This window comes from Camelina sativa, chromosome 19 (genome assembly GCF_030686135.1).
Source record: "Camelina sativa cultivar CO46 ecotype springtype chromosome 19, ASM3068613v1".
In the NCBI taxonomy this organism is placed as follows: Eukaryota; Viridiplantae; Streptophyta; class Magnoliopsida; order Brassicales; family Brassicaceae; genus Camelina; species Camelina sativa.
Window position 1 is genome coordinate 3,801,695 of NC_141898.1, and position 20,864 is coordinate 3,822,558.

The window sequence follows — 20,864 nt, forward strand, 5'->3', positions numbered from 1 at the left end:
AATTCTAAACATTTTATTATATGTCGATTTCTATTATATGCAATAATGTTGTAAAATGTTTTGCAGAATTTACAAAGAATATAACGCTATAAAATCATAAAAAGACATAACGGTATCGAAGTAGATGGGGAAGTGAGAATAGACATGTCGAAGTAGATGGGAAATGGAAATAGATGGTTCTTTGTTATTCGAAAATGGATAGGAACCTCATGAAGGACTAGATGGGATCTCGAAAGGCTGTACCTCCGAAAGAAGACAAACTACTCCACTCACCATCGTGAGCTGGTGTAGAGTGGCAATGCCCGCCTAAGTAAACTCACAGAACGCAATCCTGAGCTCCGCTAGTCGATTGCAAGCCCTAACAACTGCAATGATGGCTGCGTCATCAAAGCGTGAGCAGCTCTACATAAACAAACACACAAAAACAACGTTAGTGTTAATTTTTTTTTGGCAGAAAAGAAAGCTTGATTGTGGTGAATTGGTAACTGTACGTGTAGGTAAACAAGCGACGTACACCGACTAACGAGGTAGGTTAGACCGGCTGGAGTGATCTCATCACATCCCAACACCGCAAGGCTCTGGAGCAGAGGGAAATCCATGGCCAAGCTGGCAAGATGAGCATCAGTAAGCACATCCGTGTACTCATCTGTAAGCAGGTGATCCACAAAAAACTGAGACTAGCCTCTTGAATCCACGATATCTCAGCGGGAAGAGGGTCAGCGGAAACTCTAACAAAGTCAGTATAGTCTGGTGTAGACGAGGCACATCACACCATCGCCGACAGACTAAAGAGTGTGTGTTCTTCCTTGGAGCTGCTCTCCTGAGTATGTCAATAAGGATATCATCAGGGACGTCACTTACGGAAACCTGCAAAAGAATAACTATGCTGTTAAAAAAAACTGATAAAACCCGTAATTCACAATTAAAATCCCGCTAAATTTTTTTGTCATTGATGATTTATTATTTGATCTCACCTCGTTCTGGTTTACGCCTGCTACGTCACCAAGAGTCTCATCACCAGTAGCAAGAGTCTCATCACCATCTGCATGTTATTTAAAGTGATCTTAATTCATGTACATTTAACTTAATAGAAAACAAAATTAAGTACTTGAAAAGGATGATATTAAGCTTGAAATCAATAAGAAACAAAGAAGAGACAAAAACAACTATGTGAGAGGTGTTAAATCAGCACACGAATAGTCAATTCCATAAGGACAAAGTAATCTTCCACTAGTACAATAGTCGTCTAATAGTTTTTGATCAGAGAGCAAAACATATGAGGTTTTAATTGTAGAACCAAATTACTAATAAAGAAAAGGAAGAGTTCTATTGATTCATGATCAGAAGGATCATCACAGCAACAATTTACTGAGAAAAAACGAGTCAGACAGATGCCCAGAGAATGTAAGGTATCTATCTATGTTCAAGTCTTATAAAGAAAACAACAACACAAAAAATAAATGATGCAATACTCAAATCTGATATAAACATCCATTAGAATAAGCATTAGTAGAAATCAATCAGAAATAGACAAAGAGTTGAGTCAGCATGCACATACTCAATTGAATAATGACAAACTCATCATCCTCTAATCCAAAACTAGGTGATTACAATAGTAAAACCTTACATTAGTAAAATGATCAATCAACAAAATATGAACAACTCAGTGGCGAAAACTCCATAGTAGTCCATTTAATATAAAGACAAAACTCATAATCCAAAATTGATCAGAGAAAGCATAAACTAGGAGATAATGAATTCTTAAGTCTATAAAGTAATCACGCGAGCAATTTACTTATCGAGAACTTGGGACAAAACTAGAGAATTATTCAGATTCTAAACGAAATTAGAGTTTTCAAAGGCCGCTAGTAGCAATACCTGAGAGGCGGCTTGTGGGGGAAACAGACATTGTGGGAGAACAAATAGCAAGAGTCTCATCGCCAGTAGCTAGGGTCTCATCAGCTGCATGTTAATATCACAAGGATTTAGCCAAATTACACACATGAAGGTTTAAAGTGATCTTGTACAATTAACTTAATAGAAAACAGAATTAAGTACTTGAAAAGGATGATATTAAGCTTGAAATCGATAAGAAACAAAGAAGAGACAAAAACAACTATATGAGAGTCAGCACACGAATAGTCAATTCCATAAGGAAAAAGTAATCTTCCACTAGTACAATAGTCGTCTAATAATACTTGATCAGAGAGCAAAACGTATGAGGTTTTAATTGTAGAACCAAATTACTAATAAAGAAGGGGAAAAGTTCCATTGATTCATGATCAAAAGGATCATCACAACGACAATTTACTGACAAAAACGAGTCAGACGCCTAGATTATTTAAGATATTTATGTCTTATAAAGAAAACAACAACACAAAAAATAAATGATGCAATACTCGATTCTTCAAAAATCCGATTCTTCAATAACTAGTTTTCGTTTTGTCCATTGGCATTGATTTATTTATTATTTGATCTAATCATTATTTTATTATATAAAGATATGAGACAGAACGACTAACAAAAACTGTGCAAACTTAACTGAACTTTCAATCTACTTTATTTTATATATTCCCTGTATATTAATAGAGAAGTATTCTTACCAAAAAGGTTGATATGTCGTACTTACAGAGTTCTTGTACCTTTCTAATAAATGCTCTCACTTTTCATTAAGTCATTATTATTTACATAAATATGTCATTAAAATATACTATGAGACAATGTTTTTTTCTTTTAGTTTTTAAAAATGAAAGACTTAATCAACTATTAAAATCCAAAAATGAATTTAATTATCACTTTCATAACCTATTTAATTATTAAAAGTAAATTACATTTCAAGAAAAATAGAAACTATTTATTTAATTTTTTTGAAATGCTAAAGTTATTCTCCTATTTTGATAAAGTCTGATGACTATTCAATTATATTTAGAAAATTAATTGAATAAATTATCACAATAATTATAAAAGTAGATTACATACCACAAACAGTTTAAACTTATTCATCTATTTAACTTTTTGAAATGCAAAACTTATTCTCCAGTTTAAAAAAATCCTATAACTATTCAAGTATATTTAAAATTAATTATCACAATATAATATTAAAAATAAATAACATTTCACAAACAATCTTATAACTATTCACCAATTTAATTTTTTGAAAAACAAAACCTTTTTTTCCTATTTAAAAATTCCAATGACTATTTAAATATATGTGACTCAACAATCTTAACATTGTATCCATGTTATTGAATTTTTTGAAAACACTAAACAATCATTTTTCCCTATAAGTTTTCACCAGAACTACACTTTTTGATTATTTACCACTTTTTAATTTATACAGTTGTCTCATTGCGTTTTTAGACTTAAGATTAGTTTAAATTAAATCAATTAGTCTAAAAAATATTTATTTATCTATTTAATGGCATAGTGATGTAGATAACCATGTGACCATAAAAGATTAAAAAATTGATTTTAGAAATACAAAATACATCAAAACTTTCTCCACTACGTTGAAATTGTTTTTCACGTTTAAATATTTCACGGGTGAAACATATTTTTACACAAAATAAATGTAAACTTGAATAAATAAAAAAAATAAACTTTACTTACAGATTTTGTTTATACAAACAAATCTTAAATCTCAAATAATAATATAACTCATAATTTTTATTTGAATCGATTTATCTCGCACTATGTGCGGGTTAGTACCTAGTAAAAAGATTAATAGGGAATGGTAAACCTGGTTTTGGTTTACTGCTGCTACGGCGGCCTGAACCTATTAAAAAGGAGAGATAACAAATTTTCTAAGATTTGCTATCTTGTTTTATTTTAGATAAATAGCAAATGATATGTCTGATTTTGATATTGGCTGATTGGTTCACCAATGGTCTAGAGTGGCTATGACTTGCTCCTACAAAACAAAAAAACACAAATATTACAATTTTCTAAGATTGACCGATTGATCTCATTTTATTTATTTATAATTTTGTCAAGATTTTGGTTTTTTCCCGCCTTGTTGATTCACTGCTCTCTCTCTCAACTCTTTAATTATGCATTTTCATCCTTTTTCAATTACTTTTTCTCGTAATTATTTTTTTTGTAATTGGTAGACAAGCTGTTTTTTCAAAATAAAAATCAGTATTATTTGACAACTTTTTATTCTACAATTTTGTGGACAAGTTAAATTTAATTTAATATTATAAATCAAATTCAGGTTATTGGTAGACAAATTAATTTACTATCAGAAAAGTTTAAATTGTAAACTAAATTTAAGTTAACTAACTGGTAGACAAATTTAATATTGTACGGCTAGACAAATTAATTTACCGGTAGACAAATTTATTTATTTATTTATTTTTATTTTTTGTCAACAAAAGATTAGCCTCCTCCTTATGCTCGATCTACTCTTTTTCCTGCCCCGAGATCCGTCTCTTGTGTCTCCACTGCTCGTCTTCTTTCAGCAGCCAAGCCTCCTCCTTATGTTTTGATTAGAAACTTCTCTAGTCAAGAACTACCACCACCGAAAGGTAATCCTATTAAAGGATTTCTGGTGAGGCTGTTTTCTGCCATTTCAAGGCTACATCCTTCACTTGATTCTCTCTTGAAGTATCTAGCTTCAAAGCTCCGAATCTTCTCTCTCTCTAATCTTCCTAAAGAGTACACTGCTTCTGAAGTCTTGGCGGAGGCTGTTGCTCAGACGGTCCAGTCAGCCATTTGGAGGATGTTCAAGTATTTCGTTGTTTTACTTCTAGCTCCCTACGCCGTTGAATCTTCAATGAGTCCTGTGAAGCTGGAGTTTGAAATTTCGGAGCTGAAGAATGAGGTCGTCAGTCTCAAAGACGTGGTCATCGTCACAAAAAAGCTAACAGATGAGCGTCTCTCCCGGTTGGAATCCAAAGCCCCTTAGCCCTTATCACTTCGAATGCGCCAATGATCAAGTCTCTATGTCGAACTGTGAGACTTATGCAAACTATTTTGGGCCATGAGATGTACACTTTAGTTTAGAATCATGTGTTTCAGATTCGTTAGTTTTTGGATGATTAAATGTTTCCATTACATTTTTTTTTTTTGGAAAAATTCGTTTCAAATAACTAATATTGATGGATAAAAAAAAGATTAGATCAAACAAGCTAATTGGATGAAAAATTGTTTACAAACAAAACATGATGCGGATAAACACGTGCTTTGCGTGGTAGAGAATCCGCACTTATATTTGTACTTCTAGAGATAAAAGATAAAGAGAAGTATGAAAATTCTTCCTTGTCAATCTTGACGTCAAGTAAACTAAATTCACTTTATTAATAGACAAATTAACTTATCAGTAGACAAGTTTAATATTATAAGCTAAATTCAGTTTACTAATAAACAAGTTAATTACTTGTAGACAAGTAAAGATTTAAACTTATCTTTTGATTTTACAATTGTCCACAAACAACAAAACCAATTTGTCTACCATTAAAATTAATAAACTTGTCTACAACTTGTCTACAGTTATCAATTTTTTCTACATGCCAGTCCTCTTTTCTTACAATTTTTTTTTTTTTTTTTTTTTTGTAATTTGGTTTGACACCATCTTATATAATCTCTCATATACTCGATGCTGAAGCATCAAATCAGCTTTATAAGAAAATCTAGTAAGACCTTAAAAAGTGTCTCATAAGTGATTAATCAAACTATCTATCACTATAATTACGTTTAAGGTTTGCCCCCAAAATAAACAAATAAAAACAATTATAAATTCAAATTATAGTTGTTCGGTGCCAAAAGCAAAGGATTGTGCATGAAATACATTTAAGATTAACCGTTTTTGCGGATGTGAATCCCACTGTTCAGATGGACATTTGTAATTAACTAATTAATAATCTCTTTACTAGTTAAAAGAGAAAGCTGTGAGAGTTTGTGGTGTTGACACGAATCACAAACAAAAGTTATGTTAATGTTTTTAATATCATCTTTTTTTTTTAATAAAGCAAGGATCCAAATCTTTATTTTACAGAATGGCGGTACGTAACTAATCAAGCAGTGGTGACGACCTAGCTAGTGGTAAAAGATCGAGGGCATATATAGCTTCAATCCAATCCCTCTTTCTCAGATTTGAAAAAATAGAAGAAATATTACAAGGCTATTGTTTAGAATTGAATGTCATGTAAGAGATCGAACACAAGAAACTAAAAACGGCAAAGGTAAGATCATAGAAGATGGATGGAAATCACGCAATTGCATGCATTGTAGCCACAAAGCTGGGATTCTCTAATCCTGCCGCCACACGTTCTTTGTCCCCTAGCTTTTTATTAACTGCAAGTTTAACACCAATTTGAGCGACTCAACAAATCTTTTCCATTGCAACAAAAAAAAAAAAAAAAAAAAACTGATAATTTTATACCTGCAGCCTCCTTTGCATGACTCCCTGGTGCTACTATCACATCAACCTAATGTTTCAATTACATAAAAATCAGCTCAAAGATTACGAAAGGGTTTTTTAAGAAACAAATATTCAACGCAACAATGCTTTGTTTGTACCTTGAATCTAGCAGGTAGGCTTTGCAAAAGTTTTGCGTGGATGCAAAGACCAATGATTTGTGGCAAGTGACAATGTGGAAGGGTTGGAGTGAATGTAATTCTGTAAAAAAAAAAAGATGGCACAGTTTAATACATCTCTGGATAAAAAGAGAAAGGTAATTAGAAGAATCGCAATATATAACTATTTTCTTACCTAACGTAACTCTTGTCATCATCAACTTCAACTGATTCCTCTGTAACTATGTTGAGATCTTCTAGAGAAAGGTCATGATGCTCTGGATCTTTGATATCTCTTATATGATTTGTAGATTGTTAAGGAAAAAAGAAAAAGGAGAGATGCATGATCCAATATTACTAATAAACATAAACATGACAAAAATCAGTGTCTTAGTAACTAGGGAATACGAAATTGTATAAGGATATCAAAAATCTCGAGCTGGTCTATCGGTTCTACTGAAGACTCATCGGTATTGCTCTGATTAGTACGAGCACGCCGTTCTCTCTTTGGGTAAACAATTGGTTTCTCATTCATTAATCCAGAACCCATATTGAACGCTTAATGATACACCCTAACGATCAATAGTTGCAAAAACCAAAGAAGCTTGTTAATTGTGATGTGGAAAAAATCCTTAGTAAACCTTAATCCTCAAAGGGAGACGGAACAAGAAAGGAAGAACGAAATACGTATAGCCAAAGATACCGAGATAAAAGTTGTTTCTCGATATGATATTTAACCTAAACAAGAGATTTGACCTTATCGTACTCAAATATTTCCCTAAATACAATTTGAGTCGTGATCTCTCTCTAATGTTATTTTTGTTACAATTATTTCTTCTATGGTCCCAAGGCATTATACTTTTTTGTTTTTAACATTTTTTATAAAGATAAATTAGAAACCAAACTGAATAAAGTAAATAATCTTTGAAAATCCGGTTTGATTATACAAACACAACTACGGCCCAATTATTGTGGTTCGGTAATAGGTTTACTTTCCGTTTTCAAATTAACATTTTCACACTTGAATCAAATTAACAGATATCTGTCTAGAACACTCGTTAACCAAACCAAAAAAATTCACTAAAGCCAAACAACTGAGATGACCAATAATGAAAAGCCAAAAAAAAAAAAAAAAAAAAAGACAGAATAATGAACTATAATAACTTTTTCATTCGAAAATACAAACTCATCACATGGCAGAGACATCTAATGATCTAATATATATGATCATCAAACCACACACAGACAAAAGATTACGGTCGGCTAGAAGATAAGCTGCAGCCGTTATTATTACACATAAACCAAACCTAGAAAACACCATTAAGGTTACTTATTAAATTACTTAGATTAAAAGACTGGATATTATCTCTGCCTATATTAAAAGATAGATATCTTCATTCATTTACAGGTGCAAGGGTCACACTTGCAGTCAGATCCACACTTGCAAGCATCGTTCTCAGCGTTGTTACTCTCACCGGAAGCCTCGTACTGGTTCTTCATCGCCGGTGCAACGCCGAAGACGAAAGTCTCAGCTGTAGTCGTCTCGCCGGAAAATCCCAAGTCTGGGTACATTTTGCAACTGTAAAAACAATCAAACAAAACTCATCAGTATCGGATGAAAACAGAGATGGTGTAATTCAACAAAAAAAAAAAAAAAAAACACCATCGATTCAAAGTTGTTGCATGCAACGATTTCACCGAAAAAATAACACTATTTTCTTGATATATAATCATATAGAAAGTAAACGTGACGTTACCCTCCGCAACCGTTGCCGCACTTGCAGCCAGATCCACAACCACAGTTTCCTCCACAGCAAGACATTTTTTGTAAAGAAATTTTCAAAGAATTATCTCAGAGATTTGTTAGAAACTTGATATGATCACCGAATGAAAATTAATGACAAGAGATAGCTCCTAGATTTATAAGCTAAGTGAGATAATAATGACCATACACGTGTCAAGATCTTACTCCGCTCTTATCTCCTAAATATCAGTTCTAAACTAGTTTTTTACGTTTCTAACCCTTCGTGGCATTGATTCTCGTACGTCGGTTCAATAATTGTCGGTTCAAATAATTGCGGAGTGTGTGTTGGCTCTGGTACGTTCGAGAGCGTACCCAAGTTCCGTGTGTTGCGGTCTTATCACCGTTAAGATTTAAACACCGCCTTACGTGTACTCGTGTAGATCTAAGATCTACGGTTTCGATCTTTGTTAACCTTAATTGTCCTTTGTCCACAGCATATATTCGTAAAACCGTTTATTTTTTAAGATTTTTTTATTTTACAATAGTAAAACAAAGATATTTTTAGCAGGGAAAATATCTAAAAATATCTCCAATAAAAAGAGTTTTTTTGGAGTTCTTGATATTACTAGAGTTTTTTTTTGGTCGTTTCTTAAGAAAGAGTTATCCAATAAAAAAGAGTAAAATACATTGAAAAAAAAAATGAGAAAATCTTTAAAAGTATAATTCATTGCTTACTTCTTGGTACCCCACGTTTTCATAAATCATTTAAATAAGTTAGTATACTAATATAATTAGGTTTTTTAGTTAGTTAATATAAATCTTAGAATATTATATATAATATGTTGTATTTGCAAAATTTACCCTATAGTAAATTTCTTTGTTTTGTAATATCAATGTACTTAAATATATATTTTTATTTTGGTGTTTTTACAATAATTAACAGTACTTGTTAATAAAATTATTTGGATTGACTTTGAAAGAACAATAAATATGTGTACATTCAAAAATACAATGAACTATGATTAAAATCAAATTTGTTTTAAGACCATGGTTTTGTGCATGGTAATCCATGGTCAAAAATACAATGAAATATAATTGAAATCAAATTTATGGTGATTAATAGTGTTTAAGATCATGGTTTTTTGGAAAATCATTTCAAAAAAGATTATTGTACAAAAATATACTTCAAATATGTTAAGATAGATTTTAAAAATATATTTCCGTTTATAAAAATTCAAATCACATCATATGTTGAAAAAATCTAATTTTTTTTTAACTTTATGTATTAAATAGTAATTCAAATAATTAAAGATAATATTAAATAAAAATGAAAGGAGAATTATATTTTAATCGAACATATTGCTTTAAATTAGGTAGATAGATTTTAGGAAATTTGAAATTAATATTATCAAATAAGGAAATGATTGTGTTTGGTTGTAAGGATTGTACAGAATTTAATTGAGACTTGTTTGGATACAAAAATAAAAAAAAAAATGGTACAAAAATGTACTCCAAAAATGTTAAAATAGATGTATTGTCGGGAGAGAACGTAGCAAAAAAATCAGTTCGGGATTCTTATCAAATTTAATTCCAGTAAATATGAACATAAATAGTGAATTTGTTCTTTCCTTTGTTAAAACTTAAAAGTTAAAAGTGATCTTCTATGCTAAACGGTAGCTAAAAGTAGTTATTTAAACTAAAAGTATTTGTTTTGAGAAATGTTTTATCCATGGTAGCTAAAATTAAAAGTCATTTTTCCGAATCTATTAATAGGATTATTCATTAATGACTACTTGTACATTTTTGTATATGCAAGATAATATACATGCTATTGACTAATTGCACTGTATAGTTTTTTACTTTTCACTAAGGTAAAATGGGTAAACAAATTCAACATAAATGTTAAAATATGCGCACGGGCAAATGATAGAAATTAACTTTGTGGAATGCCAAAAAAAAAAACCCAAAATTCTAAGCTACTTTAGTAAATCTCTTCAAAATATTAGTAATTCACATGGAAGATCTCCAAATTCTTCCTTCAAGTGAAATCACAATCACAGAAACATCGTCATGATACTTCCGACGATCTCCTTGTGGTATCTCCAGCAATTCATGAAAGTCCATACCTAAAAACCAAACAAAGTCGTACGTGAGTTTATAACCAAAGACTGCAATAAGAAGAATCTTTAGTGCGTTTGCGATTTGTTCTTTATTATTAGTACCATATTTCTTGGCAGCTCGAAGGAGGACTTCTTGAATGAGATGTTGAGCAGGATCGCCTTCAGGGAATGCTGAGATGAACGAGTCAACCTCGAAGATTGCTTCCTCGTTTGAAAAGTATTCGTATAATCCGTCAGAAGATAGGATTAAGAACTTGTCACGTGATGAGAGTCTATGGTGGTGGAGCGATGGAGAGCAAGTGATGTAAGGCGATGTTCCCACGTAGTTGATTCTAAACATCTCTAGAAGCGCTTCATTCCATTTTGGCTAAGGAAAGACAATTGAAATATTATTATCAAACCGAATAGAAACAAACCAAACAAAGTCTTTAATGGTCTTAATAAAATCGTGTCTATATACCTGTTTAAGAAAGGCAGCGCCAAATGCACGAGTGACCTTGAGATAACCTTTTACTCTATTATTCTCTATCGCCAATGCATCATCAGGATGTTCCTTCTTGATTCTTCTCACTTCCTGTCACATAGAAAAACATAATCAGTTTCTCATGTTTTTTCTTCCCAATCAAACCAACACAAATTGAGATCAGGACTTTCGCAAAAGATTTTCACCTCTTCAACGCTCGTGCTATGTTCCTTATTGAGTTGAACAGGAACCAAAAGACTCATTCCTGTTTCTGTTGTGAAAGATGTCTCTAATGGACTATCTTCTTTGATTCTCTCAAGCTCCTTTTGCATCTTCTTCTTCTTCCCATGATCTGGTCTTCGAGCAAGAACCGCTCGGCTATCTCCTACGCTCATCACGTAAACGTCTTCTCCTTTCATCAATGTCACAAGAACGCAAGATCCCATCAATGCTAGTTCAGGATTCTCATCAACCATCAGATCAAACGATTCCTCTGTTTTCTTCAACGCTTGTTGAAGAGCTCTTAGAACGTCTTTGTGGTTAATCATCTCCAAATCCTTCTTATTCATTTTAATATCATTATTAGACTTTGTGTTATGCTCCCACTCGTACTTCCATTGCAACTTCTTCATGTCACTCGTTACGTTTCTTGGTCCGCAATCAACATTGTCCCCATTCATCACACGACATCTTTCTTGTACTGAATCAGAATCATGCTCGACTGTAATCGCGTTGCCACTATATGATTCAAGATTCTTGGATTCGGATTCACCTTTATCGATCCATAGTAACCCTTTGAGCTCTTTGAGCACGGCGGTGTAGAGATTCTTGAGAAGATAATCCGGTGGATCTGGACCGCTGAATCCGTCGTAAATACCGACGAAAAGCCAACCGTTTTCTTCGGAGAGGATGACGTGGACTCGATCTTCCCCTGCTTTCCCCTGCGCCCATTGTATCTTTGGCTCCTCCGAAGCAGACTCAGTCTTTTCTTCTTCTACTCCTCCTTTTTCAGTTATAGGGTTCTCGTGGCTGCTCTGAATCGTGCTTGAGTAGTTGCTCTCATGATCGGAGTGTGATGATCCGTCGAATGAATCGGAGCTGTTGATTGGTTCGACCACGCTCTTCTTAGAACGAGATAAATTGTTAGAAAACAGATTCGTGAAAACGTTTTTGAATGTAAGAAACTTTTTGTTATTAGGTTTTGGTTTCGTAAATGATTTGCTTCCACTTTTCTCTTTCTTCTTCTTCTTCCCTGAGACCAATCCGCTTTCGATCGGACCGGACAAGAACCGGCGTTCGAATAAACCGGAGCCGTGAACCGGTTTTTTAATCGGACCACGTGGCAGGGGCTGGAGAGGCAAGGAGGCGAATCTATTGGAGCTTTCGAACGCGGAGGCTAATCCAGATGTGTCTGTTGACGGAGAAGCTGAGAGAGCCGTCGAAGTATTAGCGCTAACGGAGGCGCCGGAGATTGAACGGAAAGTGGTGGTGGTTCCAGGTATAGGGTCGGGTCGGAGGGGTTGTTCCGGCGGAAAAGAAGATTTTGACCCGGTGATAACTGGAGGAACGTAGCAGAAAGAGTGGCCGAGGTTTTCTTGAACAAGTCCTACTCCGACATCGTATCGTGTGTTAACTTTTCCTGCGGTGGTTCCGGCGCAACAGCCACTAAAACATGCGACTCCAATTCCCATATTGAGAATGTTGAACGACGCAGAGCTATTAAAACGGCAACGTTCAGTGAAGGAGAAACTGTGTCGTGTCGTGTCGCATGATGGAGGCGAAACGGCGCCGTTAGTGTGTAAGTAGATTTTGTTGAGACAATATGATGGAATAGTAGCTTCGGCCTATTTATGTTGGAGCCAAATGGTGTACAATATGATGAAAAGAGTTGACTTTTTAATTAGGTTTATTCTGTTGGAATTATGTTTATTCCAATTTTTATTTGAATTAGTAAAAAAATAATGAAAAATTTGACAAGTTAATAGTATATCGTATCGTAAATAAGACTATGATTTTGCGATGATGAATGATATCATTTTCACTATAAACCAATGTCCCTAGTTTAGTATTTTACAATATACTTTTCTTTTGGTAAAACTTTTCATTGTTCATTTAAATAAATTTGTATTTTTGGTACGAGGGAGTTGACTTTTAACGAAGGGTACGTGTGGTTTGATTTTATAAATTATATAGAAAAGTATGAAAATTATAAAACTAATGGAATGCAAAAAGTCAAATGACTTACATGTTAATTCCATTACTAATTTAGTTTAGACCAGTCGCAAAGAAGAAACTAAATGCAGGAAACTTGCTTTATCTTCTCTCTAGGGCAGGCAAATCGTGTGCTAATGACTTACCAAATTATGCTATTATCAAATTTAACATCATTAAAAAACAAAAAAACACTACATACATACGTACAAATATTCATAAGTAGAAACTAATTTGATTGGTTATGGGTTTGTTTTGTATATACGTCTAGTAACATACGGAAAGTGGAACGACGATACTTACTTGTAATATATGTTGTGTATGAAATTGATTTTATAAAGCTTGAAATCTATAGACTTCATGTCAATCCATATGTTGCTTCCTTGTTTAGTTTTCTTTATAGCAAAAAAAAAAAAAAAAAAAAAAAAAAATCGTGTTAAAATTCAAACTTTACAAGTAGCATGTTAAACTGGCACTGACTTAGTTATAACAAGTATGAATGCAAAAAACAAAACTAATATTTTACCAGTTTGGAAATTAATATCATAAAAAAGATACCAGATATTCTTTGTAAGAGCAGCTGGCTGCTTACGTTGCAATATATGCATTGCATGAACTCTGCAATCAAAATTTTTTTCTAAGTTTAATCCTTTGAAAATTTCAACGTATCATGTTTCTATTTTTCACAGACCTCAATAACAATGAGATTTATATTACTAATTCTGCTACTAGTCGATGAGAATAATAACTCGACTAAATGCCATGATCAGGACACAGAGTGTTCGAACATTCATTTTTAAATTAGTTTTATAAGGCAATTAGTTTATTAACCATATATTATTATGCTTAAGCACGTAATTATATTTTGCGAATCCTTATAAAAAAATTTGTCAACGATTACGGGATTGAGAACGTGGAAGCAAAGAGCTTTGCAACTAATTCCACCTCTGACTATTTCTAAAAGAAATTTTTTTAAAAGAGTTATTATTACCGCAAACAGGCTCATTCAATCTCCTCCCCATTCTTGTTTAGACGTGTGGAGATAATATACCTCATTCATATAGTTCGTTACATCATACTTATATAATTCACGTTTTGGTTATATAAAAAGAAGAAAAAACATGCACAGTTGATAAACATGCTTACAGTTACAATAATAACTTTCTGCGACGCAATTAACTATTGCATCAAATTCATATTTATTTTCAGTTCAACAAGAGGTATTGCACGGGTAAGGACAATCGATTAGCTTAACCGGCTTTCGGTTGAAGTACCAATCACCTACTGACTCTGCAATGGTCTGTTCCAACAACAACAAAACGAAGGAGACACGAACTTGGTCAGTTCATTTGCTAGTAGAGAGGTTCAAGAAAATAAAGCAACAGATTACGTTAGTTGTCTTTTTTATTAATACCTTATTTTCGATTCTTGTTGAGGTTGGAGAGTGCCATGACTCTGTTATAGACGTCTGGCAATGGGAATTGCACGAATTTATGAACATCCCTCCGTCTTTGCTCTGCTGAAATCCCCCAATAGCATCCATCAGAGAACTGCGAAAACCTGCAAATCATAATAGATTTATCAAGTACAGAGCTGATAATATTAGACAACATAACTTATGCTCCAAGGAAGACAAAGATCTTAGTAAGGCCGAAAAGATTACAAAGGAAACAACAAACAGAGACTATATCTACGGATTGTAGTTTGAAACAGATGAGAATTTTGAGAAAACCGTTTTTTATAGAATCAATTTGCTCATATTGGTGCAACATCTTTAAGGTTTGTTAATGAGTAGATAAATTACCATGTAAAAATTTCATCTGTGAGGCGTCACAGTCCTGGATATTGAGTTTACACATCGCCCATCTTTTATCTGGATCCGCAGAATTTGGAACTAGGACATGCCGAATCTGAATATCATGTGCTTAGTTTTAGTAAAACAGAAAACGTGAATCTAATGGACACAAACAAAAAATTGATCATGCTTGGGATTGGTAACTCTAACCTGCCAATAATCGTAGGCTGCGTTGACAAGAAATACCGGAGTTCTTATGTTATTAAGGAATTCTTGAGGGAACATACACTGGAAGCCGAAATCAAGAAGTCTCAATACCAATCATAGTCAGGCCTGAACGTTTTTTCAAAGGAAGAGACAAATCCTACCTTAGATGGCTCTGTTTTGGCTACACAATTCTGATCCAAGCTCTTATCTACCCCCTGGTGGCAGCAACACAACCCAAAACCATGCAATCTTGACATTATTTAGTGCAATGAAGAATTCAAGATAATATTGATAGAAAGTGAATACAAACCTGCAGGGTAACAACATTATGATAGAAAGATTCCATTGTTGGGTTTCCTAAGACATCAGGCCTGAAAAAGAGGAAAGTAGATTTACGAAGACTGAGAGCACTGAAACTCGTGGGCAACACAGACATAGATGTTGTGGAAAAGTAGTGATCTAAGGCAGTTTACATACACGTTGAGAAAGAAGCCTCCATCGGAAACACATTTAACAGATGCATCATTTGGCAGGTGATCTCGAAAGTAGTCACAATGTATTAGAGTTGCCAAGCCACCTGCAGAACATCCTGTAAGAATGGCCTGCGTTTTCTCAAAATGTGTAACACCAAAAAGAAACATTAATGGAATTGCAAGACAGAGGCTTTAGATTCAAAAACTTCAGATTGATAAATAGATGAAAATACAAGGCAGGTAATCAAAGCCTACTAATACAATGCCGGTTATAAGACAAAGAGGACGTTACCTGTTTCGCATGTGACATGCCCATCGACAACAGTTCATCCATAATGGCCTCCCAAATGAGCTGCCCCCGGAAGAAAAGACGCGTGTCATTCTGAGAAGAGAGTCAAAGAAACATGAAAGTTTTATAGCACTCAATAGAATCTACAACCCATAATTTCCCATCCTACCAAAAGCCTTATTACCTTGAATTCAGCTTCAGGGTGTCCAGCGAAAGAAGCACCATCACAGTACCGTATATTGACTCTATTCCAGTTAAAGAAGTCTACAAACAAAGATACATATGGATTCAAAACTACCGGTAATATACAACTAGAATAGAAGAAACTACTAGAGAATCCTCGTACCAGGATTTTGAGATGGTTCACTGCTTAAAACGCCAAGAAAGGCCACTTCATGTTTAAAGTAGTTTGAAGAACCTAACCTAGTCATTGCTCTAGAAGAACATGACTCAATTGTATCGCACCAACCTCCACCCTTTTATAAGAAAATATCTCATGCTCAAAATATATTTCTAAATTACCAAGTAAAAGGAATTCAAATTCTATCAACAAATAAGAGTAGTTACCTCTAAAAAGAGAAGCCAGCTTTTGGAGCCAGATCCTGAACCCTTATCAAAGTGGTACCCAGGTAAGCTTCCATCTAAGCAAACTGTAAACAAATATACTCGGAAAGTTTTAGACTTTAAACAAAATAAGATAGAAGAATGAATCTATTGAATGATACAGTACAAGCTCCTCTGTCTTTAGCTTTACTCGACAACGTAAGTTTGACCATATTGCTACTGTCTGAAGTTGAATCTACGAAGAAAGAAAGGGAAAATACGATCAAGACGAGTCGGATCGAAGGGACAAGCCAGTTGCTTTTAGACCATAATTTGCTTCGTTGCAGAGAGCGAATCGCCATTGAAGAACAGAGACAAAGCTAAGGAAGCGATCAGTGATCAAACTATACGTTAGAAAACACAAAGCAGGTGACTTTCTTTGTGATTATATCGCAGTCTTCGCATGCGTCTTCAATAAGTTGCCACAACTTGGTTATAATGTGGAAAATTCTTTTATTGGACGACATACTTTGACCGTTGACTTTTCCAGACTTTTTTTCCCACGTACTTTTTCTTGATGCTATGTGAAAGAAAGACAAGATCTGCTGTTCTCATGACTTTGGAACTTATATCCACATTAAAAAACAATCCTTGTACAAATAAGTTACAATCAGAATATACATATGTGACTGCCAAGTGGCAAGTGGCAATTTGCGTAACTATCGATCAAATGAAGACGATATATTGTGATATACTGCATGTTGCTTTTTGTAATGAAGTCTCTTATGTGATTAACTACACCAGGAACAAAGCAATTGGCTTTCTCTGGATATCTTCAGCTTCAAGAACATGAAAACCTTTTAGGACTCAACCGATTGAGAAGTTTAGAGGAAGTCGACGCTCCCTGGATGAAGAAGCTTCCGGTGAATCGAAAAAATAAAGTAGAGGGATTGGCCAACGAGGATATAATAAGGCAAGTTCATGTCAAATTCAAGTTGTAACAAGAGGGATTGCACGGGTAAGGACAATCGATTAGCTTCACCGGGTTTCTGTTGAAGTACCAGTCACCTACAGATTCTGCAATTGTCTGTTGCCAAAAACAACAACCAAAAGAAGATGAGACATGCATGAACCGGGGTTAACTCATTTGTAAGAAGAAGAAAAGGCTTGAGAAAGCAAGCAACACGCTTTAAAATCGTTACTTTATTTTCGATTCTTGTTGAGGTTGGGGAATGCCATGTCACTGACATGACTGTCTGGCAATGAGCATAGCAGGAATCTATGAACATCCCACCATCTTTGTTCTGATGAAATTCCCCTATCGCATCCATCAGAGAACTGCGGAAACCTGCAAGTCATATAATATTCTTATAAATACAGCTGACCATATTAGAAAATAACTTATGCTCCGAGGATGATCTTATGATTCTTATAAACAGTCAACTTGTATCTTAATAAAGGCTAAAGATCTATAGCTACTTCACAGCTTGCTCATATCTACTGATTGTACTTTGAAACAGAGGATACTCCTAATAATCGGATTAGAGAATCAATTTGCTCATCCTTGCTTAACATCATTAAGGAGTACATTACCTTGTAGAACTTTCATCTGTGCGGCATCACAGTCCTTAATATTGAGTCTGCACTTTGCCCAACGTTTATCTGGATCCGCAGAAATTGGTACTAAGACATTTTGAATCTGAATATGTGCTTGGTATTAGTAAGACAATAAAAACATGAATTAGAGTAATCAAATGGAAGCAGGCAAACAAGTGCTCATGCTTTAAATGGTGTCTCTAACCTGCCAAAAATCGTAGGCTGGGTTGACAAGAAACACTGGAGTTTTAATGTATTTCAGGAATTCGTGAGGAAACATACACTGGAAATGAAAATCAACAAGTCTCAATACCAATTATAATCAGGCAAAGAAAAGACTATACCAGTAGATGGAAAATACAAAAATCAAAGTAAGACACAAAATCTACCATAGATGGCTCCATTTTGGCAACACATTTCTGATCCAAGCTCTTACCTACGCCCTAGTTTGTGTTAACCGCAGCAACCCAGCACAGAACCATGCAAAAATCCATCACATGTTCTTGTTCATTTTGATGAAGAATTCAAGAAAATATATCACAAAGTATGACAGAAAGTGGGAAGGAACCTGGAGGTTAACAACATCATGATAGAAAGATCTCATTTTTGGGTTTCCAAGGACATCAGGCCTGAAATGAAGGGAAATAGCTTTACTAAGACTGAGAAATAGTGTGAACTGGATTCACATTGACAGTAATTTCCAAGCTCTGTGGAGTATAGTCTGCTAAAAATTCAAGAAAAATCTAACATGTGTGGTTCATAAACCTAGCTTAGACCCAAAGAACTTAACAAAAGAGTACTGGAATTCATGAGTCTATGAAAAAGTTAATGAGCAGAAACATACACGTTGAGAAAGAAGCCTCCATCAGAAACACATTTAACAGATGCATCTTTTGGAAGATGATCTCGAAAGTAATCACAATGTATAAGAGTTGCCAAGCCACCAGCAGAACATCCTGTAAGTATGGCCTACATTTTCTCAAATTTACAGAAGAAGAACAAAAATTAATCTGTAGCAAGTTACCTAAGTAGGCAAATTCGAAAAATGCAGAAGAGAATATGGACGATCCTGTTAATATAAATGGAATATTGGAATGTAAGACACTTTCATGGTCATTGGTCACTAGAAGCACATTGACAAATTCATATTTAGAAGATCATGGACGTTACCCGTTTTGCATCTGACATGCCCATTGACAACAGTTCATCAATAATAGCCTCCCAAATGAGCTGACCCCGGAAGAAAAGCCGTGTTTCATTCTGAGAAGAGAGAAAGAGAGAGTCGAATAAACATGAAAGTATTGAACTTTAGTTGCTTTCAATAGAATCTGACCCAAATTTGTCAGCCTACCAAAGCCTTATATTACCTTAAACTCAGCTTCAGGATGTCCAGCAAACGAAGCACCATCACAGTACCTTACCGCAACCTTGTTCCAGTTAAAGAATTCTGCAAAAACAACAAAAAAAGACGGCCTACATCATCTACAAGTAGTCTAGAAGAAGGTCAACTATAAAAGACAACAATGGAGAATCAAGCTACTAGAGATTCCCGTACCAGGATTTTGAGATGGGTCAGTGCTTAAAACACCTTGAAAGGCCACTTCTTGTTCAAAGTAATTGGAAGAACCTAATTTAGTCATTGCTCGAGCAGAACATGACGCAATAGTATTACACCAGCCTCCACCCTTATCACTCAAATACATCAAACAAAGTTCCCAAGTAAAGTCATCAACTTTAAATTGTATCAAACAAAAAATTGAATACCTCCAAATGAACAAGCCAGCTTTTGGAGCCAGATCCAGAACCCTCATGAAAATGGTACCCAGGTAAGCTTCCATCCAAACAAACTACAAAATTAAAAAAATTTCAGTTAAAAAAAATCAAGACTTTCAAAACGTAAAACAACAAAAAGTTAGAGGATTAGTAACACAGTACAAGCTCCTCTCTCTTTAGCTTTACTCGACAACTTCAATTTAACCAGATCGCTGATAGGCAGAGATCGGTCAACGGAGGGGGTGGTAGAGTCTGACGTGGGATCGAAGAAGAAAGAGAGGAAAAATACGATTAATACAAATCCGATTGAAGCGACAAGCCAGTCGCTTTTAGCCAATTTTCTAAACCGCAGCAGAGAGCTAAACCTTGGAATCGCCATTGAAGAACAAGGGAGCGATCACTAGTTCACTACACTGATTAAAATAAGAATAATACTTAGGTTGAACATCTTCCTTCTCAACCAATAAGAATCTTTCGTACATTATCTTGTTTAAAAAAAATAAATCAAATTAAATTAAAAAACAATACATATTAAATAAACAAATTCTATATATTTTTTTGAAAGAAAAGTTATATATTGGCTTGGTTTAGATTTTACAATTAGAATGAAATGATATATCGGTTTGAGTTTACAAATAAGGTGATTAAGGTTTAGATTTTACATTTCAAACAAAATTATATGTCGGTTTGGGTTTACAAATGAAGTGGTTAGAATTTAGATTTTACAATTAAAACGAAATTATATGTCGATTTGGGTTTACAAATGAAGTGGTTAGAGTTTAGATTTTACAATTAAAACAAAATTATATGTCGGTTTGGGTTTACAAATGAGATGGTTATGATTTAGATTTTATAATTAGAACGAAAATTATATGTCGGTTTGAGTTTACAAATGAGATGGTTAGGATTTAGATTTTACAATTAGAATGAAATTATATGTCGGTTTGGGTTTATAAATAAGCGGTTTAAGTTTTAAATATTTTAATAATATATACCGATTTTGTTTCCTTATTTTATAAAAAAAGTGAATACATATGTTCTTAAATATATTATAAGATGTCAGATTCTTATTGGCTAAAATAAGGAGAAGTGAACAAAAGAGTTGAAACCCAAGAATTGTCCTTAAAATAAATG

At 34.1% G+C, this 20,864-nt stretch overlaps 6 protein-coding genes across 14 annotated transcripts; all 6 read right to left on the bottom strand.

Annotated features, from left to right (window-relative positions):
• Nucleotides 1-11: 11 nt before the first annotated feature.
• On the bottom strand, nucleotides 12-2,060 carry LOC147920113 (uncharacterized). 2 transcript variants are annotated; one of them, XM_087500858.1, is made up of 4 exons: nucleotides 1,879-2,060; nucleotides 975-1,042; nucleotides 515-867; nucleotides 12-402 (listed from the first exon to the last, which is right to left on the bottom strand). In XM_087500858.1, the coding sequence occupies exons 1-3, from the start codon at nucleotides 1,907-1,909 to the stop codon at nucleotides 643-645; spliced, it is 324 nt and encodes a 107-aa protein (XP_087356984.1). In that variant the 5' UTR covers nucleotides 1,910-2,060; the 3' UTR covers nucleotides 12-402; nucleotides 515-642. The 2 variants fall into 2 exon arrangements, with proteins under 2 accessions (XP_087356984.1, XP_087356983.1); XM_087500857.1 differs by having other exon boundaries at nucleotides 492-867.
• Nucleotides 2,061-6,067: 4,007 nt separating this feature from the next.
• LOC147920114 (protein AE7-like 2) lies at nucleotides 6,068-7,199 on the bottom strand. The gene is made up of 5 exons (XM_087500855.1): nucleotides 6,925-7,199; nucleotides 6,713-6,809; nucleotides 6,520-6,619; nucleotides 6,383-6,428; nucleotides 6,068-6,294 (listed from the first exon to the last, which is right to left on the bottom strand). The coding sequence occupies exons 1-5, from the start codon at nucleotides 7,064-7,066 to the stop codon at nucleotides 6,209-6,211; spliced, it is 471 nt and encodes a 156-aa protein (XP_087356981.1). The 5' UTR covers nucleotides 7,067-7,199; the 3' UTR covers nucleotides 6,068-6,208.
• Nucleotides 7,200-7,666: 467 nt separating this feature from the next.
• Nucleotides 7,667-8,405, bottom strand: LOC104764636 (metallothionein-like protein 2A). The gene is made up of 2 exons (XM_010488206.3): nucleotides 8,274-8,405; nucleotides 7,667-8,095 (listed from the first exon to the last, which is right to left on the bottom strand). The coding sequence occupies exons 1-2, from the start codon at nucleotides 8,336-8,338 to the stop codon at nucleotides 7,915-7,917; spliced, it is 246 nt and encodes an 81-aa protein (XP_010486508.1). The 5' UTR covers nucleotides 8,339-8,405; the 3' UTR covers nucleotides 7,667-7,914.
• A 1,687-nt stretch (nucleotides 8,406-10,092) lies between these two features.
• LOC104764637 (putative protein phosphatase 2C 36) lies at nucleotides 10,093-12,661 on the bottom strand. Of its 2 annotated transcripts, XM_019241082.2 has the most exons (4): nucleotides 11,050-12,661; nucleotides 10,841-10,954; nucleotides 10,483-10,747; nucleotides 10,093-10,386 (listed from the first exon to the last, which is right to left on the bottom strand). In XM_019241082.2, the coding sequence occupies exons 1-4, from the start codon at nucleotides 12,532-12,534 to the stop codon at nucleotides 10,271-10,273; spliced, it is 1,980 nt and encodes a 659-aa protein (XP_019096627.2). In that variant the 5' UTR covers nucleotides 12,535-12,661; the 3' UTR covers nucleotides 10,093-10,270. The 2 variants fall into 2 exon arrangements, with proteins under 2 accessions (XP_019096627.2, XP_087356972.1); XM_087500846.1 differs by having other exon boundaries at nucleotides 10,093-10,747.
• Nucleotides 12,662-14,252: 1,591 nt separating this feature from the next.
• Nucleotides 14,253-16,847, bottom strand: LOC104764638 (pectin acetylesterase 4). The gene is made up of 12 exons (XM_010488208.2): nucleotides 16,549-16,847; nucleotides 16,386-16,468; nucleotides 16,165-16,294; nucleotides 16,003-16,082; nucleotides 15,822-15,911; nucleotides 15,534-15,658; nucleotides 15,367-15,427; nucleotides 15,218-15,271; nucleotides 15,060-15,137; nucleotides 14,859-14,964; nucleotides 14,469-14,614; nucleotides 14,253-14,354 (listed from the first exon to the last, which is right to left on the bottom strand). Exons 1-12 carry the CDS (start codon nucleotides 16,721-16,723, stop codon nucleotides 14,265-14,267), a joined length of 1,218 nt encoding a protein of 405 aa, XP_010486510.2. The 5' UTR covers nucleotides 16,724-16,847; the 3' UTR covers nucleotides 14,253-14,264.
• Nucleotides 16,848-16,975: 128 nt separating this feature from the next.
• LOC104764640 (pectin acetylesterase 5) lies at nucleotides 16,976-20,253 on the bottom strand. 7 transcript variants are annotated; one of them, XR_015590693.1, is made up of 13 exons: nucleotides 19,893-20,181; nucleotides 19,722-19,804; nucleotides 19,513-19,642; nucleotides 19,325-19,404; nucleotides 19,128-19,217; nucleotides 18,982-19,026; nucleotides 18,802-18,913; nucleotides 18,526-18,586; nucleotides 18,347-18,400; nucleotides 18,163-18,240; nucleotides 17,955-18,023; nucleotides 17,564-17,709; nucleotides 16,976-17,448 (listed from the first exon to the last, which is right to left on the bottom strand). XR_015590693.1 is itself a non-coding variant. In XM_087500848.1 (12 exons), exons 1-12 carry the CDS (start codon nucleotides 20,107-20,109, stop codon nucleotides 17,341-17,343), a joined length of 1,278 nt encoding a protein of 425 aa, XP_087356974.1. In that variant the 5' UTR covers nucleotides 20,110-20,253; the 3' UTR covers nucleotides 16,976-17,340. The 7 variants fall into 7 exon arrangements, 2 of the variants coding, with proteins under 2 accessions (XP_087356974.1, XP_087356975.1); XR_015590692.1 differs by having other exon boundaries at nucleotides 17,955-18,060; XR_015590689.1 differs by lacking the exon at nucleotides 18,982-19,026 and having other exon boundaries at nucleotides 18,802-18,926; nucleotides 19,893-20,253.
• Between the last annotated feature and the right edge of the window lie 611 nt (nucleotides 20,254-20,864).

Bases quoted from the DNA above. Each gene is read 5' to 3' on its own strand.
- LOC147920113 (XM_087500858.1), bottom strand. From the start codon at position 1,909: ATGTCTGTTTCCCCCACAAGCCGCCTCTCAG. The intron at 1,043-1,878 runs GTATTGCTACTA...AATAACATGCAG, and splicing joins CCCCACAAGCCGCCTCTCAG to ATGGTGATGAGACTCTTGCT. The intron at 868-974 runs GTGAGATCAAAT...ATTCTTTTGCAG, and splicing joins CAGGCGTAAACCAGAACGAG to GTTTCCGTAAGTGACGTCCC.
- LOC147920114 (XM_087500855.1), bottom strand. From the start codon at position 7,066: ATGGGTTCTGGATTAATGAATGAGAAACCAATTGTTTACCCAAAGAGA. The intron at 6,810-6,924 runs GTATTCCCTAGT...ATCATATAAGAG, and splicing joins TGATATCCTTATACAATTTC to ATATCAAAGATCCAGAGCAT. The intron at 6,295-6,382 runs GTATAAAATTAT...TTAAACTTGCAG, and splicing joins TCATGCAAAGGAGGCTGCAG to TTAATAAAAAGCTAGGGGAC.
- LOC104764636 (XM_010488206.3), bottom strand. From the start codon at position 8,338: ATGTCTTGCTGTGGAGGAAACTGTGGTTGTGGATCTGGCTGCAAGTGC. The intron at 8,096-8,273 runs GTAACGTCACGT...TTGTTTTTACAG, and splicing joins TGCGGCAACGGTTGCGGAGG to TTGCAAAATGTACCCAGACT.
- LOC104764637 (XM_087500846.1), bottom strand. From the start codon at position 12,534: ATGGGAATTGGAGTCGCATGTTTTAGTGGCTGTTGCGCCGGAACCACC. The intron at 10,955-11,049 runs GTGAAAATCTTT...TCTATGTGACAG, and splicing joins ATAGCACGAGCGTTGAAGAG to GAAGTGAGAAGAATCAAGAA. The intron at 10,748-10,840 runs GTATATAGACAC...GTCTTTCCTTAG, and splicing joins GCGCTGCCTTTCTTAAACAG to CCAAAATGGAATGAAGCGCT.
- LOC104764638 (XM_010488208.2), bottom strand. From the start codon at position 16,723: ATGGCGATTCGCTCTCTGCAACGAAGCAAATTATGGTCTAAAAGCAAC. The intron at 15,272-15,366 runs GTTTGTATTCAC...TGCTGCCACCAG, and splicing joins ATAATGTTGTTACCCTGCAG to GGGGTAGATAAGAGCTTGGA. The intron at 14,615-14,858 runs GTAATTTATCTA...TATGATTTGCAG, and splicing joins ACAGATGAAATTTTTACATG to GTTTTCGCAGTTCTCTGATG.
- LOC104764640 (XM_087500848.1), bottom strand. From the start codon at position 20,109: ATGGCGATTCCAAGGTTTAGCTCTCTGCTGCGGTTTAGAAAATTGGCT. The intron at 18,587-18,801 runs GTATGTTTCTGC...CCTTCATTTCAG, and splicing joins GGAGGCTTCTTTCTCAACGT to GCCTGATGTCCTTGGAAACC. The intron at 18,401-18,525 runs GTTCCTTCCCAC...AACACAAACTAG, and splicing joins ATGATGTTGTTAACCTCCAG to GGCGTAGGTAAGAGCTTGGA.